We start from the raw sequence: 21,071 nt of genomic DNA on the forward strand, positions 1-21,071 counted from the left end.
CATTCCGAGATTTAAAAAAGAAAACATAAAAGTTAAAGAATATGAATACTCATTTTATTAGACATCATTATTTTGCAATAAAATTGCATTATAAACAGTAGCCATTTTAAAATAAATAACCTTAAAAAACAACAACAATCGTTTGCTTTGTTTGTAAACAAACATGGCCGCCATTAGGCTAACCCCGATCAACGTCAATGACCTAGTTAAAGTTGACGGAGACCTAATAGGAATACTGATAAGAATATTACAGCCCTTGAACTCCTACAACCTGCTTGTTGTTAATAGTGAATTCCGGGAAATAGAATTAGCAAGATACTGACTAAAGGCGTTACCTTAAGTGTCACAAGTGAGTCGATCTGCCACGGCGTCCATGCCATGAACCCGAAAACAGCTTCTATCTTATCGGAATCAGTGCTAAATGAATTTTGATCCACGCATTCCTAATCAATCCGAGAGGTTTGTCCCAGTATCTGATGCAGAGATCTACACATTTCATTGACTCGGATTCCGACTAGAGTTATCCTTCTTGTAACTGCTGTACTGTACTGGGACCAATGACATGACTGTAACACGCCTTCCACGGAACAAAATGTTGTTTAATCTTCAAACCTGTTAGGTTTGTTGACAGAAAATCTTTTCTAGATGAATTCGTGGGATGGTTGTCTCTTAGATTTTCAAACTTTTAACCACTGACTTTCCCCAAAATTGACAGGTTTTTGCCAAAGTGTGTTTGAACACTACACCGTCACCCTGCCACTAGACACACGTCAGTCGTGAATGAACGATATTCCGGCGCACTGACTTGATCAAATAACGTTTTAGCTGTTTTTACGTTCAATGTTGCATTTAAATGATCAAATTTATCATATTAACAAATGTTAATAAATTATTCCACACAAAATGTTTTGTTGTAATTTAAAGCGATTGTACGAGGTACTATTTTCCATAGCATAGTTATGTTATTACCGCTGGAGTTTAATACTCGCAGGAATACGAATCAGCTGTTTGAGGTCACAAGTCTGTCTCCGGGTGTTCTTTTTATTTCGTGGTTCTTCTTTTTAAATTACATTATGGGTAATAAATAGAATAACCAACTCGGTATGAGTGATGACAGGAAATATGCCCTCGTTAAAATAATGGTCAGTGCCTCGCCAAGGCTCGGCACTGTGAACATTATTTCAACTCAGGCATATGTCCCGTAATAACTCGTACCTCGTTGGTTATTCTCTAATTATTACATGTACATGGATTGATGTCTTTGAACGGCACTTAGAAGAGATACACACAGAGGGAAATTTCTGGATGCTAACTCCTGGATATAAACACATTGTTTTAGAGTATATATCCCTGATAAAGGAGGAAGAATATACTCTGAAACATCACATTCCTCATCTTACAGCGGGGCGGTGGGGTAGCCTAGTGGCTAAAGTGTTGGCTCGGCATGCCGAAGACCCGGGTTCGAATCCCACATGGGTACAATGTGTGAAGCCCATTTCTGGTGTCCCCCTCCGTGATGTTGCTGGAATATTGCTTAAAGCGGCGTAAAACCAAACTCAGTCAGTCAGTCATCTTACAGCAGTTGACATCAATTTCCCCCTTCATTAACATTGAGATGAAATGTTACTGTGTTCATGAACAAATGAGAAGATATAATGGGAGAAAAATGAAACTGACCTTTGCAGAGGGTCATGAGACAAAAGGCCAGTGATCTATTTTCTTTAATTTAATTCTACACTGTAATTCATCTAGATTCTATTACAAGGGATAGTGATGGAACACAGACAAGCATTTTGGGAGCATCTAGAACTATGGACAAACCACTTTTTGATCAGTGACATACACTTCTCCCTTCCCCAACTTACAATGACATTATTAATTATGGTCCCTAATTTATTAACAGGTGACATAAGACTCTGTCTTACCTTCTCATACAACTCTGTCAGTAGCTGCTTGACGGAGCATGTGTCCACACCGATCTTGGTATCATAGTCAGCTCCTCTGTCAACACACATTAGTACATGATCACTTGATACAGTATCTAGGATATCCTGAGTTGGCAGATCATTGCCAACTAAATTCAATATGGTGCCACATTATTGGAGTGTATGGAATTATGCATACAGTATTGGCCACAGTACTAATGCACGCCACATTATTGGAGTGTATGCATACAGTATTATTGTCGCACAGTATTGGAGTTAATGCGCCACATTATTGGAGTGTATGCATACATAATATTGGAGGTAATGCATTACACAGTATTGGAGTGTATGCATACAGTATTGGAGTGTGCGCCACAGTATTGGAGAGTATTGCGAGTATTGTGCGCCACATTATTGCCACAGAGTGTATGCCACAGTATTGGAGTGTCGCCACAGTATTGGAGATTAATGCATACACAGTATTGGAGTGTATGCCACAGTATTATGTATGCCACAGAATTGGAGTGTACGCCACAGTATTGGAGTGTAATGCCACAGTATTGGAGTAATGCGCCACAGTATTGGAGTGTCATACAGTATTGGAGGTACTGCATACAGTATTGGAGTGTAACTGATTGATTGATTGTTGTTTAACGTACCTATTCGTAATATTCCAGCTATATGGCAGCAGTCTGTAAATAATTGAATCTGGACCAGACAATCCAGTGATCAACACCATGAGCATTGATCTTCGCAATTTGGATTCAATGACATGTGTCAACCAAGTCAGTGAGTCTTACCTCCCGAGTATTAAGTATTGAGTATTAAGGGAAATTTGAATGGGATGCCGAATTAAAAGGGTAAAAAAAAATATGAAATAGGTAAAGGGTATTAAAGATTTTGAATTTAATATAGATGTGGTGTAGTAAATGGTTATAAAGTTAAACTAACTGGTCAAGTTCATTTTAGCAGGGGTAGAACAGGTCAGATTGGAGTATTCCAATTAACTTCACTTTCTGATCACTGGACCCTATCATGTTGTTTTACCTGTAGGCAGTTTGGAACTGTAGGCACTCTTACGACAAGCATGGGTTGTTGAAGATCAATTCTCATAACAGAAGTGACTTCAACACCTCTAGATCTCACATCTTGGACATACCAAAACTTTGGATATTCATCATCATAGAATGGAAATATTTAAGAAATACACTTGGCTCTACCACCATGTATAGTGTAATAAAACACACTTTTGCCCTGAACTATTATAGTTAAAGCACGAGGGCGCTTTGAGTCCAAGTGCTTTAACGCTATAATAGTTCAGGCTTAAAGTGTGTTTTATTACACTATACATGGTGGTAGGGCTTAACTGTATTTCTTTTCTAAGATGCCAAATTTAATACTTTCTAAAGATAATTACGATTAATTTAAGGCAGAATACAAAGCGACAGTGTCGGTGACCTAAATTAAGAATCCTCGAGGAGGGCTAACTGGCATGCTGTTCTATTGATGTGTCTGCCCCCTACGTTAAGATGAACGTTACCAGAAAAAAACAAATGATAACAGTTTGATGACGGTTTACGTTCAGATTAAATATCTTCTCTGAATTATTTTAATTACATCTGTCATTAACGTAAACCATATGGGGCAATATGAACGTTGCATTTCTACTACCAGCGTAAGTTTAGATCAGTACATCCAGAGGAAGTTGAGTAGTCAAGCGACATTCCACAATTGCATTGTGGGAATGTAAACATTACGAACGTTACCGTGTCGCTGAAACTTGTGAGTCGAAATGACACATTTTAACTGTCGTAAAACATAAACGTAATGTTTCCACCAGTGATGTTAGCTGCAGCAAACCAAGAAACTGGATGCAACGGTGTAGTTTACTGTAGGAGGCCGTACGAGGCGATGACAACTGACATGCATCGTGACGTCCCTTACATTGTGACGTAATGTAAAATGGTTCGATCACGAGGGGGCACACTAGAATGGCGCAGTGACGGGATAACGTCATTCAATTGTTACGTCATCAAAAAACTATACATTTATTGTCTGATAATGTTTGTTTTTTTCGATTGTTCTAACTGCTAGGCATCTTAGAAAATACATTACATGATCAAGAATGAATACAACCACCGAATGTAGACCTTATCTTGTGGAAAATAGAGGTTACTGGCAACCTACTCAGCCACTGAATCTCCACTGGGTTAATGAGATATCTGTGAACCAAGGCATAGTTTCATCACATTTGTTTTGAATCTATCCCATGGACATGAAGTGGTCACATACAAAGAACCTGTGAAGATCAGGGCTAGAATTGATCTTCAGTAACCCATGCTTGTCATAAAAGGCGCATAATGGGATTAGGTGGTTGGACTCGCTGACTTGCTTGACACATGCCATCATATCCCAATTGCGTAGATCGATGTTCATGTTGTTGATCACTGGATTGCCTTGTCCAGACTTAATTTACAGACGCTGACATTGGGCTGGAATATTATTAAGTGCGACGCAAAACTAATCTCACACACTCACTTACATACAAAGACCTGCTGAGACCGTTTACTCACTTATGTATGTACAGGTAGTGTATGATATCGGCTTGCTCCTGCAGTTTCTCACTCTGGGACAGTTTACTCACTTATGTATGTACAGGTAGTGTATGATATCGGCTTGCTCCTGCAGGTTCTCACTCTGAGACAGTTTACTCACTTATGTATGTACAGGTAGTGTATGATATCGGCTTGCTCCTGCAGGTTCTCACTCTGAGACAGTTTACTCACTTCTGTATGTACAGGTAGTGTATGATATCGGCTTGCTCCTGCAGGTTCTCACTCTGAGACAGTTTACTCACTTCTGTATGTACAGGTAGTGTATGATATCGGCTTGCTCCTGCAGGTTCTCACTCTGAGACAGTTTACTCACTTATGTATGTACAGGTAGTGTATGATATCGGCTTGCTCCTGCAGGTTCTCACTCTGAGACAGTTTACTCACTTATGTATGTACAGGTAGTGTATGATATCGGCTTGCTCCTGCAGGTTCTCACTCTGAGACAGTTTACTCACTTATGTATGTACAGGTAGTGTATGATATCGGCTTGCTCCTGCAGGTTCTCACTCTGAGACAGTTTACTCACTTATGTATGTACAGGTAGTGCATGATATCGGCTTGCTCCTGCAGGTTCTCACTCTGGGACAGTTTACTCACTTATGTATGTACAGGTAGTGTATGATATCGGCTTGCTCCTGCAGGTTCTCACTCTGAGACAGTTTACTCACTTATGTATGTACAGGTAGTGTATGATATCGGCTTGCTCCTGCAGGTTCTCACTCTGAGACAGTTTACTCACTTATGTATGTACAGGTAGTGTATGATATCGGCTTGCTCCTGCAGGTTCTCACTCTGAGACAGTTTACTCACTTATGTATGTACAGGTAGTGTATGATATCGGCTTGCTCCTGCAGGTTCTCACTCTGAGACAGTTTACTCACTTATGTATGTACAGGTAGTGTATGATATCGGCTTGCTCCTGCAGGTTCTCACTCTGAGACAGTTTACTCACTTATGTATGTACAGGTAGTGTATGATATCGGCTTGCTCCTGCAGGTTCTCACTCTGGGACAGTTTACTCACTTATGTATGTACAGGTAGTGTATGATATCGGCTTGCTCCTGCAGGTTCTCACTCTGAGACAGTTTACTCACTTATGTATGTACAGGTAGTGTATGATATCGGCTTGCTCCTGCAGGTTCTCACTCTGAGACAGTTTACTCACTTCTGTATGTACAGGTAGTGTATGATATCGGCTTGCTCCTGCAGGTTCTCACTCTGGGACAGTGTCTCCACCAGCTCGTCGATGTTGATGTCCTCCTGGGTGTCTACCAGGCGTTTCCGGTGAGCTGTTGGGGAGGCCTGGGGGCTGCTATTGGGGGTCAGATTGGAGGATGCATGGAGGCTCTCTTTAGACTCCTTTAAGTGCATGTGCAGGTGCCGGAACTCTGCAGAAGAAACAATAGAGGGTGAGCTAGGGACTGTGTAGGAGAGAGAGAGATTTACATCCAATCACCAATAAGTCATCATGTATAACAAGTTAGGCAAACTGGTGCACATATTGCATAACTAATACCAAAATAAAATAAAATAAAAAGTGTAATTCCAAATATGTCAATGAGATTTCAGATTTACAAGCATAACCTAAAGCAATCGTGCTCAGCAAAGGAAAAGAAACATGGCTGTTTAAATCTATGCATTTTCTTCTACAAAATGAAAAATAAGAAGCAGAAACATTAACAAAAAGAATTTACACATTCAGCTACATTCAACACAATTACAGAAATATTAATAACTTAAATAATGAACAAAATGATTACATCAAATGTATTAACAGATCTAAATGTAAATCATTAATTAGCAAAGATTAACATTTAAAATCAAGTATATGAATACAGAGGATAAAGATTGTAACTGTTAACTTCAGATTGGAAAATCATTAGTGATATCAAAGTTAGTCTTTGTTCAGAGAAGAGACTTTTCATGTTATTGTTTTATGAACAATAATTGATAAAACTCACAAATAGGAAAACATGAAATGTAAAGAGAATGATAGCAGCCTGCTATCTGAATATTTCAATCAAAATTCAAACAACATAATTTGCGGTAACTGTCACCACATCAAGTTTGAGCCAAACAAGCAGGGGAATCTTACAGAACAGTCTCACAGAACGGTCTCACACAAGTCACACAGAATTATCACACAGAGCGGTCCCAGTGAATGGTCCTAAGAAACAGTCCTACAGAAAAATCTGAGAGAATGGGGTGTGTTATTGTGAGATTTGGAGATAATATATTATGACTGACTGACTGAGTTTGGTTTTATGCCGCTTTTAGCAATATTCCAGCTACATCATGGCAGGGGAACACCAGAAATGGGCTTCACACATTGTACCCATGTGGGGATTGGAACCCAGGTCTTCGGCGTGACGAGCCAATGCTTTAACCACTAGGCTACCCCACCGCCCCTGATATATTATGTGTCTGGAAACTGGGGATTCATGTTATTGTTTCAAATTAATCATGAAAGACAACGGTTCATTCCGATGCATGTTAAAATTGACTGTAGCAACAATTCCCTTGATTTAAACATCATAGCTACAAATGTCCAGAATGGCACTACCCACTTACTTCCAACAAAATATGCATTCCTGTTACCGTGGTAACAACGTAATGAAATTGGTGTGGGATGTTCTGAACACATGGAGTGAGTGAGTGAATTTAGTTTTACGTCACACTCAGCAATATGCCAGCTATATGGCAGCGGTCTGTAAATAATCGTGTCAGGACCAGACAATCCAGTCATCAACAGCATGAGCATCAATGTACGGGAACTGGGATACAATGACATGACCACCCGATCCCGTTAGTCGCCGCTTACGACAAGCATGGGTTAATGAAGATCAATTCTAACCCGGATCTTCACAGGCCCGTTACCATGGTAAATGGGCAGGTGGAAGGATCTTGTAGCAGACAATGATGATGAGTGTGGGGAAGGGATGTCTCACTCCGGTGGACAAGATGGGAGCATGTGCGAGATAAACAGCATGTGAGTAACTGGGTTGGGTTGGGGCGGTGTCAGGGGTGAAAGGGAAGGGTTGGGGCTGATTTGGGAGGATGTAGCTGAGTGTAGTGATTAGCGTGCTGTAAACATAAGTAACACCCAAGCAACACCCTAACACCCAAGCAACAATTAGACAGACCCCTTGGTAGTGAGAATATGTAGACTTGAGTAGACTGAGTATATCTGTGTAAGAACACCTTACATGAGTGTATTCAAGGGCAGTTACAGAAGCACATACACCCAAGCAACAATTAGACAGACCCCTTGGTAGTGTGTGTGTGTGTGTGTGTGTGTGTGTGTGTGTTTTGTTTTACACTGCTTTTAGCAATATTCCAGCAATATCACGGCGGGGGACACCAGAAATGGGCTTCAAACATTGTACCCATGTGGAGAATCAAACCCAGGTCTTCAGTGTGACGAGCGAACGCTTTAACCACTAGGCTACCCCACCGCCCCCCTTGGTAGTGAGAATGAGTAGACTTGATCTGTGTATCTGTGTAAACACAACTTACATGAGTGTATCCAAGAACAGTTACAGAATCACATATTACCAAGTGAATCATTGTACCGTACTGTGAAGATGATTTTTCATTTCATTACCTGCATCAAGATTAGACCAATTCTAGAGCAACTGTTGAAGATTATATGATCCCAAGGTAAACAAGTGAAGTTTTTTGTAAATTCCCTTCAGTGAAATATATATATTCCCTCAATTAAACATGTCTGATGTCGCAACATGATCATGAAGAGAAATGTGGCTAAATTGACTGAAAAGATGAATCTATTCTACACATTCGGACCCAGGTCATTACAAGATTACTCGTGAAAACACTTCAGCAACTTTCATAATCATGATAAAACCATGAGATAAATTTTAAAATATGTTTGATGTTTAAAAAAATACACATGAAAAAATCTGAAATGAGTAAAATGAATAAAACCTAATGTTAGAAGGAAACAACACAACAATAAAAATAATAGACATTCTTTGTATAAAACAAATTCAGAATTAATTTCCTCTACCAATCTAAAAACATGTAAGAACTTAATGCCTCCCATCCCCCATCCCCCAAATAATTACTGAGCTTAATTTTAATTTTTGGTTCAATTAATACCTAAGCTAAAGTGTTTGCAAAAACTTGTAAACAATAAAACAAAAGAGTGTAGCCCATCAAACTGATGTGCTGTGTGTTGGTGATGGGAGACAGTAATGGTGTTGAAGGAAGTGTACTGTACCCATATCTTCACTGAAGGAGGAGGTTGGACTTGTCGACACGCTACTATTGACACTACGACTGCTCGCTTCGTTGTTAGCGGAAACAGACAGGTGAAGGTCAGTCACATGCAAAGAATACACACACTGTAACCATTTAAGGTAGTCTTCAGAAGATCTTCGGGGACTTAAACAGAACAGAAACTCAAATCTGCAGTCACATGGGAAAATTATTGCAGTGTTCGAAATGAATAACAGAAGTCATGGCTTCGTTGTCATAGCCCTATTTTAAAAGTTTAAGTCTGCAGTTCCTTAGACTGAAATACTAGAGGAGAAAGCCCCATGAATCAGAGACCAACTTCATTTTGAGCCCAGATCTGTGACAAAGGTAGAATAAAGCCAGAATCATGCCAGATGAGGTCCAAATCATTGTATCTTCTTTCAACTCAGTTTTACTTGAATTTGAATTTGTGAACTGTATGTAACCAAAGACTACCTCTGAATTGTTAAAGGTCAAAAAGCAAAGTTAATGCAAATAAGTCAACAGACAATATAAACAAATTTAAAGATTTCCTCACTATTTATGATGAATAAAATCACACAAAACAATTCTCATAAAAAAATGTTTTTGGTAGTAAAGTCTTTTCTAATGAATGTCTTCGGTTTGAGTTTGACAAATTCTCTAAACTTGCAGCAATTTGATTACTACAAAAGATCAATTTTGTTACGAGGAATCCTTTAAACTTTTTTGTTACATGGACATGGAAGGTATTAATTACATATAAACATACAAATTACATACAAACAGAGATCACTTGAAAGAGATCAGCAGTGAGGACTTGAACTAAATGTCCTGCACAACCAGTTTTGTTTACACAGTGTGAGATTCAGGGAAACACCACAATCAACAATAAATATTGAAAAATAATAAACTATATGCGCTTAAAGTGACAGGTGAGTAGTTGTTTTAAGATGTTTGAACAATATTCCAGTTATATAGTGACATGTCATTTCAATGTGGGAGAATCCCAGATAATCCCATGATCATAGGGTTGTCATCTCCAAGGGACACAACTCTGCATGGCAAACTGCAGCTCCTCAGACAACCAGGCCATTCATGACATGTACTCAATGGCTGAAGGATTAGTTACATTAACCCATTAGGAAACACTCACACGTGGCATGAATTCAACACTGCACTGGTGGGGTTAACTGATGTTTGATAAATGTGTAAATGCTAATATGAATTGCTGTTGATATTAGTTATCATAATTACAGTCGAACCCTGTTTATCCAGACATTTTGGTTACACTCGGAAATCGTCTGGATAGCGAGGCGTCCGGTTAACTGGATCAAACAAGCAAAACTTATTGATGATGTATATTGAAAATATATTCATGTAGAGTACAATTCCAATGTAGTTAATCCTAATCCTAATTACCATGTGTTTTCGTTACTGATGAGATGTTCTCACACTTGCCAAATCCTAATTAACAACTGAAGAGACACACGTCCCTAGTGTTTTGATGGGTAACTAATCAATTCACATCAAATGCCTGCCGAGAGATTAACAATGAATACACTTTTGTTCAATGGAAATCTATGGGAAAGGTTTGAAAATTCTCCATCCAGGTCCGGAAGCGCGGGGTCCGGCTAAGCGAGTACAATTACTGAAGGTAAGTGTCGTTTCACCTAAAAATCGTCCGAGGTGTTTTTTACGGATATACAGGGTCCGAGTAAACGGGGTTCGACTGTATATACTACTCTAGAAAGTAAAGGACCTACTGATTCTTTGATATTACTGTAGTTAATTTGCCATAACTATAGTAATATGACTGAATAATGTGGTTCATCTCTTTTTAGCAGCATATCTTTCACCAACATATTAAATAAAATGTTTTCTTAACTTGCAAAGAAGTACAGCAAGGTAAATATATTTTATGAAATTGTTAATATATTATTTTCTGTGTGGATAGTGTGTTCGTTTTAGTTAAATAGGTAGACAGTTAAAAGGGCTTTCAGTAAATATATTATTGTGAAGGATCAAAATTCTGTACCCTATTTTACAAAACGATGAACTGTCTATTGTGAATTGTAATGTCTTGGAACATCTGACTATACTGATGAGCTGAGGAAAACGTGGACGATCCCTGCACTACAAAACCAAAACAATAGCAAGTGCTTGTGTTTCCAGTAAGTGATCTGTGTTTCTTACAACACTACCAAACACTCTCAAATACTTTGTGAAATATTCTTGATAATTCTCTGGCGTTCCATCTTGAAAACATTTTAAATACAGATTCCAATGATATTTTGGACACCGGAAAAATATTTTTATAAAATCATATAAAATTTGAAGATTTGGAATGAAAACAATATATTTACAGAATATTTTGAAAGGTAATCTGTACATATCGTCAAAAGCAATCTAATGATGTGTATCATGATTATCACTGATGTACAAGTTCCCTGTATTGAGAGTGTTTTCCATCACACAAGTGCTACTACAGACAACAGGTACTCTACACCAGACAGCAACTACGGTGACATATATACCTTCATCCTCTACTGGACTCACTGTACAACCAGAGAAAACATCAAAATTGAAACTTTAAAAATGAATCAGCAATAAAGTTTTTACAATACAACATTTGAAAACAAAGCATTTTCAGCCCGGTCAAATCTTCATCATCATCATGACATCAGAATGTTTCGAAATCGACTTCTTACTGTTTCAAACTTGATCTCAGTTTGTTTATGTTAGACATGTTTATGATGTCCAAGTATGTGCCCTATAGGGCCTGTAAGTCTCCTCATCAGGTGCTACTTCCTGTACTGTTTATGTTAGACATGTTTATGATGTCCAAGTATGTGCCCTATGGGGCCTGTAAGTCTCCTCATCAGGTGCTACTTCCTGTACTGTTTATGTTAGACATGTTTATGATGTCCAAGTATGTGCCCTATAGGTGGGGCCTGTAAGTCTCCTCATCAGGTGCTACTTCAGGTGCCTGGTACTGTTTATGTTAGACATGTTTATGATGTCCAAGTATGTGCCCTATAGGGCCTGTAAGTCTCCTCATCAGGTGCTACTTCTGGTACTGTTTATGTTAGACATGTTTATGATGTCCAAGTATGTGCCCTATAGGGCCTGTAAGTCTCCTCATCAGGTGCTACTTCCTGTACTGTTTATGTTAGACATGTTTATGATGTCCAAGTATGTGCCCTATAGGGCCTGTAAGTCTCCTCATCAGGTGCTACTTCCGGTACTGAGCTGGTTCCCGGCTCCCTTTGTGTGTGCCAACTTGCGGTATGCGAAATGGAAGCGTACTTCCGGTACCAGATTTCCGGTGACAAGGTTCTATTCATGAACCAGTTCTGGTTCCGAACTGCGCAACCGCCAAATATGACTTTACTATACCGGACAAAGTGTGCAACCATGCTTGGCTTTCACAGATTTCCGGTGGCAAGGTTCTATTCATGAACCAGTTCTGGTTCCGAATTGCACAACCACCAAATATGACTTTACTAGACGGACCAAGTGTGCAACCATGTTTGGCTGTCACAGCTGTTGACAGTCATAATAGTTGGCTAATTTGGGGATGGTTAGATCGGAAATTTGTTATTCCTGCAAGGATTATCGGTTCCTTACTGTCAACTGACAACCATGAGACTATTTGAAAAGGTATGACATGTTTGTCACCGGGAGTACTAAGGTATCGCGAAAGTGCCGTGACCTACTTACAGGCCCTATAGGAGCCTGATGCAGATCCTAGACGTTGACCAATTTAGCGAAACCACAACCACGGGTATGCTGCTGATGCAAAATATAAAATAACATAATTTGGGCAAACTGCGGCTATGAACCCACATTTGCAACACTCCCTTGTGAATAGACCGATCCAGTCTGTCAATCAAAACTGGCGCATGCGTCAATTTTGGCCAATCAGCAGGCCGGGCGCGCTGTGTGGATTTGTCAGACTTATTTCCGGGGTCAAACGATGCCTCCGAAGCGATGTGCTTCGAATTATGCCATTTACACTCGTTTTAGCTATTACATATTGCTGTGATTTGATGTGTACCTTTAACAAAACCATTACGATCAAGACAAAAAAATTGAGGCGGATCAAGGAATGCGATAGGCCTAACGAGCAGTTAAATGTCGGCACCGTCGTTCCGCAGAAACCCTCGTCTGCTTTCGAAGGTCGCGAATTTACGCAATTTAAACACTTTCGCACATGTGCAAAAGATTTACCAATAGATGACAACAAATAGCAGTTTAGGATTTTGCAAGTGTTATAAACCACGGAAAATTCTTGTAACTACAAAATTGTTTTGCTTCATGTTTTTAGTCACTACTGGGCATTGAGTTGGTACACCATCAACCTGAAATGACAAATCTGATAGCGAGCTGATTTAGGTTAGGAATTAGGCCGAAATAGCAAAACTTGTTACATTAAAGAACAATGTGGTGGATATGGTTGCATTAGCGATTAGATATTCTTAAATTTGTCACACATTTTAGGATGTTTTAAAGTTTCAAAAGCACAATCTGAAGGCCTATGTACAGTACAGTATCTAAAGCGGTTGCCTATCACGCAATATCCAAACATCAAAACTACAGTAATTCAAATGAGTGTCTATAAAACCATGTCTTAAATATTTCAAAATTTCTATAAAAGAGATGGGACTTTGAATTGATTTAGCTTACTTCATGTGGATCGGAGACGAGAAGAATAGTGACTTTCTGGAATATCGGACGGAGTGAAATATAAGTTTATTTCCTAACTATGAGAACATTATTTGTTTTGATTTTTTGTCACAGCATAATTATTTTACATGTAGGGTTGGGGTGGGGGTTTGGGGTACATTGGTACATTTTAGGAGTAATAACATAGTTCTGTCATTTTAATTATAATTCACTGGAAATGATAGCAAGGTATGTTTTTAGAATCTTGCCTCCTTCAGGAAACGTGGAAAGGTAATAAGATAGATAATAATCCAATCAATTATAAATAATTACTTAATTGACTCACATATCAGATTCATGTGAATTTAAGGCAGAACTAGGCAAACAAACACTATATACATATCATGGCTGAACAATCACTTGGTACTAAGATAGCTAGTTTGTTTTAAAGAAATATTTGGTCTTTAAATAATATGTTTACTAATGAGATTATTCAGCGAAAGTGATCACTAGTATCATCACTCATAATAAAGTTATTTCAACATCCAGAGAATTTGAAAAACCAAAGGCTACGTTTGGTCACACCCAAGCATTATTCAGTCTTGGAACCAAATAACTTACAGAATTGTTGACTGTTCATGTAACTGGAATGGATATTGAAACATATAATATTCAACCCCGATTTCATGTAATACTTCTTAGAAATCATCAGCTTTTGAGGAGGTTACCAATATTTGAAGACTGAGCCAAAGTAGTGTTTATTAAGATGTTGGTTTTGGAAAAATTGTTCAAGGTTTGTTGATGCTTATTTGGAAAATAAGCTTAAATTCATATTAAATTGCACCCTGGTTTAATTGGAGGAGGTGAAAGCTTCAGGACATTTTCATGTATGTTTTCCTAAACTTTTGTTATGACTTTTACCAAATTTTTAAGCAACTTTAATATAATTTTGATGACACTAGTAAGTATCTCAGAAAAGGAAATAGATCAGAATTAGTGTTATGTCCCTAAGGGATATGGTCTCAGATCTAATAAAACAAAGATTATCATTGTTTAAGAAGCAATAATGTCAATATGTAATTTTATTGACAAAAAGCTTTAAAGTTTGAATATATTCTTTGCCTCTTATTTACATTAGTAGTCAGCAGTTAAATATACCTGAAGAAAAAAGCAGTATATTTATATGTTGTGTAACATTCTATTTCAATGCTAGTTAATTTCCTATTTATGGAAGATGTGTCAGTGTACAGGTGCAGACTGTATCTTGGATTCTTTGTGTTTATGGTGGTGTGACATACCTGTAGATAAATGCTGGCAGTTCATGAAGTCCATTATAGTGGAGGTTTGCAGATTAGGATTCCACAACAAAGTACACATAGAAAAATAAATTTGAAAGGATTATTAAAAAAATGGATTTCCGTATATTCAGTGTCATTTTAGGATGGTGTACAGATTTTGAAGAGGGAAATTTTACTGAGAATAGCTGCAGATTAGCTGCTGAATATTTGCTTCTGGGTATGTCAAGATACATCCATGGAAACATACAGTATTGTTAACAGGTCCAGTAACGTTTTCCAGATAATATGTACAGACAAACAAGGTGGGTGAAGTAGTAGAGCGGGATACTGTTTTCCTGGGTTGTTCCTTGAAAGGTAGAAACCCATGTTTTCACAAACTTCTAATTTAAGTTTTGAAGAGCGGATAAATAAATAAAGGTGGCACGCAGCGAAGTTTTTGACAATCTTTTTAATATAGATACCGAACCGATCTGCAACTTCAACATTGGGTTGTGTTCCGCGGTTTTATAATATTACGATGGGAATTTTTGAGAAAAACAACAAACAACATAATTCAGTTACCTTTCCCCTGCTAATATCTTAGACGAATGTGAATTGCCGGATAGATTATTTGGTAGAAAATACGCTTCCCAAAAAAAAAAACTACGTAAATTTTCCTTTTTACATATCATTCACAAACGACGGATACCAAAGTACAACAAACAGAATTCATCAACAACATTCGCTATCACGTACGTTTCGCCGGCGGTGACGCCATTGTGATTAGTCCGTGGTTGTCCCCCCTAACGTCAAAAACGAAGTGGGCGGGGCTTATCGGCCGGGACTGGATCGGTCTATTGTGGTGCCGTAGACACATGGGCCATCTATGACCCTTCAACATTGTTGGAAATTGTTTTTATTTGTATAAGTAGATAAATATGACAACTGGCGGTCAACAAGGACATGTCAACTGCCCCTACTTATTTGTAGTAGCATGAGACTGGTGGACTATATTTGGCCACTGCTTTTGACGAGACATGTGTTTAGAGATGAAAATGTGTTGTTGAACACATCATGAACACATGAAGACCACATCACAGCGAAAGAAACCTCTCAAGATGTCCCACTAGACCACAGGACCAGTTAGTGGACAATAATTAGTGGTCCTGTCTGTACTTCACTGGCCCAAAATAACATTCGTAGATTTAATATAAAAATTCACTGGCCACCGGGACCACTGCAAACGTATCATTTAGTGGTCCTGAAAACGTTTTACTTGCCTGGAACCTCAAGACCAGCGTAATCTAAATACACCATGGCCACATCATGAATGTATTCTACATACACCATGGCCACATCATGAATGTATTCTACATACACCATGGCCACATCATGAATGTATTCTACAGACACCATGGCCACATCATGAATGTATTCTACAGACACCATGGCCACATCATGAATGTATTCTACATACACCATGGCCACATCATGAATGCATCACCAAATATATCCCAGATACATAATGAATTCAGCATAAACATGTCACTCACACATCACAAATGTATCATGAACACATTGCCACATTATTAACACATCACAACTGTATCAGGAACCTGTCATGATGAAAGTGAAGTCCTTTCACGGTATCAAGGACCACATGGCAAGCAGAGAAGAAAGTTTACTACACACCTAAGCATGCAACCATCTTGAATATAAGAGACAGACTCTAATCAATGAGAAATGCCCTAATGAGGCAAAGAAAACAGAAAAAACACAAAGAAAACACATTCATTTCCAACTGAAGCCGAACTTATTACCGAGCTGTGGTGGAAATTGTGGAATTCAGGCATTATGAACTTTGACATTATTGAATATAACACCTTGTTCAACATTACTGAATGTGACACTATGTGACATTACTGAATGTGACACTATGTGACATTAATGAATGTGACACTGTGACATTACTGAATGTGACACTATGTGACATTACTGAATGTGACACTATGTGACATTAATGAATGTGACACTGTGACATTACTGAATGTGACACTATGTGACATTACTGAATGTGACACTATGTGACATTACTGAATGTGACACTTTGTGACATTATTGAATGTGACACTATGTGACATTACTGAATTTGACACTGTGACACATTACTGAATGTGACACTACTGAATGTGACACTGTGACACATTACTGAATGTGACACTATGGGACATTATTGAATGTGCCACTTTGTGACATTATTGAATGCGACACTTGTTGACATTAATGAATGTGACATTATGTGACATGCGATACGTTCATGGTTTTGGTTTAACAGAGTAGGGGTTCAGATCTGTTCATGAGTTGGCCTGACAGTGCAGGGGTTCAGATCAGTGCATTTTCTAGGACAACGACTAATAGCCATGCCACAGACATTTTTCAAATTTGGCAGAGATACGGCAGAATGTCCTATCTAAAACCCACAAAATCAGGTAAATATCCTAAATCGGAGATAAACATCATGTGTTGGCCAATTTCCAGGTGTTATTGAGTATTTGAAGTACGGGAATTCATTTGGAACCAACGACATTAGCCGGAGGTTTCAAATGAAATATTTCTGTGCTTCAAATACTCAATAACACCCGGAAATTGGCCCACATATGATGTTTATCGACATTGTAAACCTAAAAGTAAAGCAAAAAGTACACGTTTTTGTGTCTGCACTCATTGACATCGAGTACGGGTACAGCAGTGAAATGTCATCAGCTGGCCGTTTCAGCTGTCTCCCATGGTAGCATCTGGAACTGCTCATTTGTGACGTCATTCCGACTTTACGTCACAATATGATTTGAATGATGTCATCACAGCTGACGTAGCAACAATACAATGGTGCGTGTGATGTTTGTATGTATTAATGCGCAGTGAATGGTCTTGCAATTTCCAGGAATCGAATACCATTCAATCATGTTTTTCAACCAATCAGATTAAAGAACACAGTGACTTTTGGTTCACAATGCCATTTGTCTGACACAAATCCTTCCACATCTTTGAAGGGCATTTAGAAGTAGAATGCATAAGAAAAGCAAGATTTATGGATGTCAACTTCTTTATTGTGAATAACACGATGTTTCGGAAATGTCGTGTTATTCACAATAAAGAAGTTGACATCCATAAATCTTGCTTTTCTTACATATCCTTCCAGCCAACCATATTTACAAGGTCATGACCATGTGCAGAGGCTTCCAAAGTGACTCTCTCTTGTAACATACTGAACAAACACGGACCAGATGATATCATTACATACATGGATGGTGACACAATGCATGTTCTGTTATCAATCCCCCCAAAATGATATCCTTTGATATCCTTGGGTTAAGACATGCTAACCGCCCAACGGGAAGTAAGGCAACATAAGTGAGTGAGTGAGTGAGTGAGTTGGGTTTTACTCTGCTTTTAGCAATATTTCAGCAACATCACGGCGGGGGACACCACAAGTGGGCTTCACACATTGTACTCATGTAGGGAATGGAACCCGGGCCTTCGGTGTGACGAGCAAACGCTTTAACCACTGGACTACCTCACCGCCCCACAACTTAAGTAAAGAGTATCATCAGCTCGTCTAAAGCAGACTAGGTGTGGAGAACACTGCAGTGCTTGGTGCTTGAAAGTGAAGCAATGAAATAAACAAGGAGTCATACACCTTCTTGAACATTTGATTTACTGAGGTTCCATACTAAATCTACTTAAATTCTGACTGTGTCTACACAGAGTAACCTATAGTATGTTTACCTGCTAACAGAAATACAGGCAAGAAGCTAGTCTGTCTCACAGTCCCTGAAACACATTATTTTCCCTACTGCCAAGCCCACCCTGCAATGCTAAAGCCCTAAATAAAGCAAGTCTAGATTTATTCAGGTTCTGAATCTCTGGTCTCCCTTGGGCTCCTTTTCAATTTATATGGGTTTGTTTGTTACTATCAAAATTATATATATTCAGAGACTAAGCATTAGTCTAGTAAGAAGCATATGGGGTCATTATCATGATCAAGTTTTGAAATAATCCCAAACTAATTAAAACTTGGAAAAAAACATTTCAAAACCAGTATTTCAATATTTATGTTTTAACCACCAAAAATGGGCACATAATACAAGAAGACTTTAAGAAACACTTCACACATTATATTCAGATCAGGTTTTGAAGAACCCATTGCCACACCATGTAATGTCAACTCTGATAACATATTGGTTTTTTTGGTTTCCAAAATAATTCCTTGCTTAGTATGACAGACAGTAAATATCCTCCCCAAAGAAAGTTGACTGGAAACTAGATTCAACAAGTGTTGGAAACATGTCAGATATTCTCGTCAATCTGTGGTGAACTTTTGAAACTAACAACTGGAAAAAATAAATAAATAAATGTCCAGAAAAAAGTTGGTTTCCATGGTTACTACTGACATATCATTAGTTTTGGGTTGGGGAGTCACAACTGTGTCAGCTTCAAAGACTGACAGCATTTCCATCACTGTTGTAGAAGGCAGTGTTAATATTCAGAATTCACATGAATATCGTGAACATATATAGATTCGAGGAAAGATATATACAGACAAAAGGGAGTGAAAATTCTATAATATCTAAATGACCATAATTCCTCTAAAATCTCTCATACTAAAGATAAAGTAATTCACCCATATACTGAAGAAAAGAAATAAGGGAACATTAAAGAGATACACAAGTTCATTGTATAATTTCTGAAAGAAGAAAGTCAGAGACAATTTGGTAATGGAGTCCAAACATACTTAAATATTCATATTGACATCAAACATTCTTACTGGACACAGTTGTAGAGATTTATATGTCTTTAGAAATGTTCCCTTTATTTTTTACATGAGTATATGTGAGATGATCCAAGTTCCTGGAAATAGAGCCCATAATCAGAAACAAACAAACAGCACTTGGCACAAATAACAACATTACTCTATATATACCATACAATTGTATCCTATATTTTTTGTGATTTTTAAAAATATAATTATATGGACTGCATAATTTACATTCCCAGCTAAAAGGCTTCAGAGGAATTATGGCAAGATAGTGAACTATGAGGCAGAGTAGTAGAACATGCTTGCTCCGGTGTCAGACTTTAATGTAAGCACATGCTGTTGTCCATCCCCTGGAGCATCAAGGGTCGGCATGACCCCTCAGCCCCCGACCGGAGAACCGAGGGGTCATACGCTGCCCCACTAATACCTACCTGAACTAGGGCTACTGACTTTGGGCTGTAAACTTTCCAACTGGGCATGGATTTCTTGCAAAAACATATTACTCATTTCAAGATTCCTGCCTAGTTAGTAATTCACATGTTAACATACAAGCAACTAAACAACCAACTGAACAGAACAATGACTACTGTATATATGTGTGTCATAGACAATACAGGTACGAAAATGTAAGAAAATATTTTATAAAGAGAAATTAAATTTAGCATTTTATTTTTTTTCAATGAGTTTAATATATTGTGTTTTAGCAGAAATGAATCTATTAACACTGATACGCAGAAGATAAAGAATGATTGTATCACCATGATGAAGGTTATGGAATCCAATGATTCAATGCTGAAGATAGTTTCTCTACTTACACTACTGTCTAAATCCATTACAGGAAAAAGTTATAAACTTATTCACAGTCCACCCCTGAAGTACTGACTGAGTGAGTGAGTTTAGTTTTACGCCGCTTTTAGCAATATTCCAGCAATATCATGGCGGGGGACACCAGAAATGGGCTTAATCACCCCTGAAGTATATTTTCAGCACTGGACACTGTGTGTATTATGGGTTTTCTGTTCTCCAATAGTGAGCAATTACCTAACCTTCAGAGCTCTTTACCAAACATCATACTCACAAACCCCCCTTTCAGACAATGCATAAATTAAATATGGCTGAAATAACAGTAGTCAGTTTCATTTTTAATGTTATGTCATCCATAGCAGTAGTAATAAGCTGCAATTATACTTTAGTCAAGCCTTAATTGATTGTTCTGTGTGTTTTACCATCACAACATAAACTTTGACAATAGGAAACTTTTACCTAAATCATTTCATGAATACTGGAGCATTAATTTCTCAATCATACGCTCATTACATGCAAAGCATCTTTCTGCGATGTTAGTTTTATATATTGAAGAAGTGTTTTTCTGACATTTTCAAGATGTTGCATTTCATTGAGTAACATCATGCAACGCAAAGTTAGTGAGAACATTCCCAATGCATAGAGATTACTCTTGCATAACTGCCATGAAGATATGTATGTGTATATTCCAGAACATGCTAGTGTTATTTCATGACAAGAGCAGGATGAC

The 21,071-nt window shown here is 38.2% G+C and overlaps 1 protein-coding gene across 1 annotated transcript in view; it reads right to left on the reverse strand.

Annotated features, from left to right (window-relative positions):
- The window catches only part of LOC124273953 (probable phosphorylase b kinase regulatory subunit alpha), a 65,811-nt gene that overhangs the window by 17,288 nt on the left and 27,452 nt on the right, over positions 1-21,071 (reverse strand). Inside the window, 4 exon segments of the mRNA XM_046709616.1 lie at positions 1,926-2,001; positions 5,706-5,928; positions 8,781-8,944; positions 19,871-20,022. Of these exon segments, the coding sequence (XP_046565572.1) occupies positions 1,926-2,001; positions 5,706-5,928; positions 8,781-8,944; positions 19,871-20,022 (615 nt within the window).

Source organism: Haliotis rubra, unplaced genomic scaffold (assembly GCF_003918875.1).
Source record: "Haliotis rubra isolate DU_JTF1 unplaced genomic scaffold, ASM391887v1 Scf1, whole genome shotgun sequence".
In the NCBI taxonomy this organism is placed as follows: domain Eukaryota; kingdom Metazoa; phylum Mollusca; class Gastropoda; order Lepetellida; family Haliotidae; genus Haliotis; species Haliotis rubra.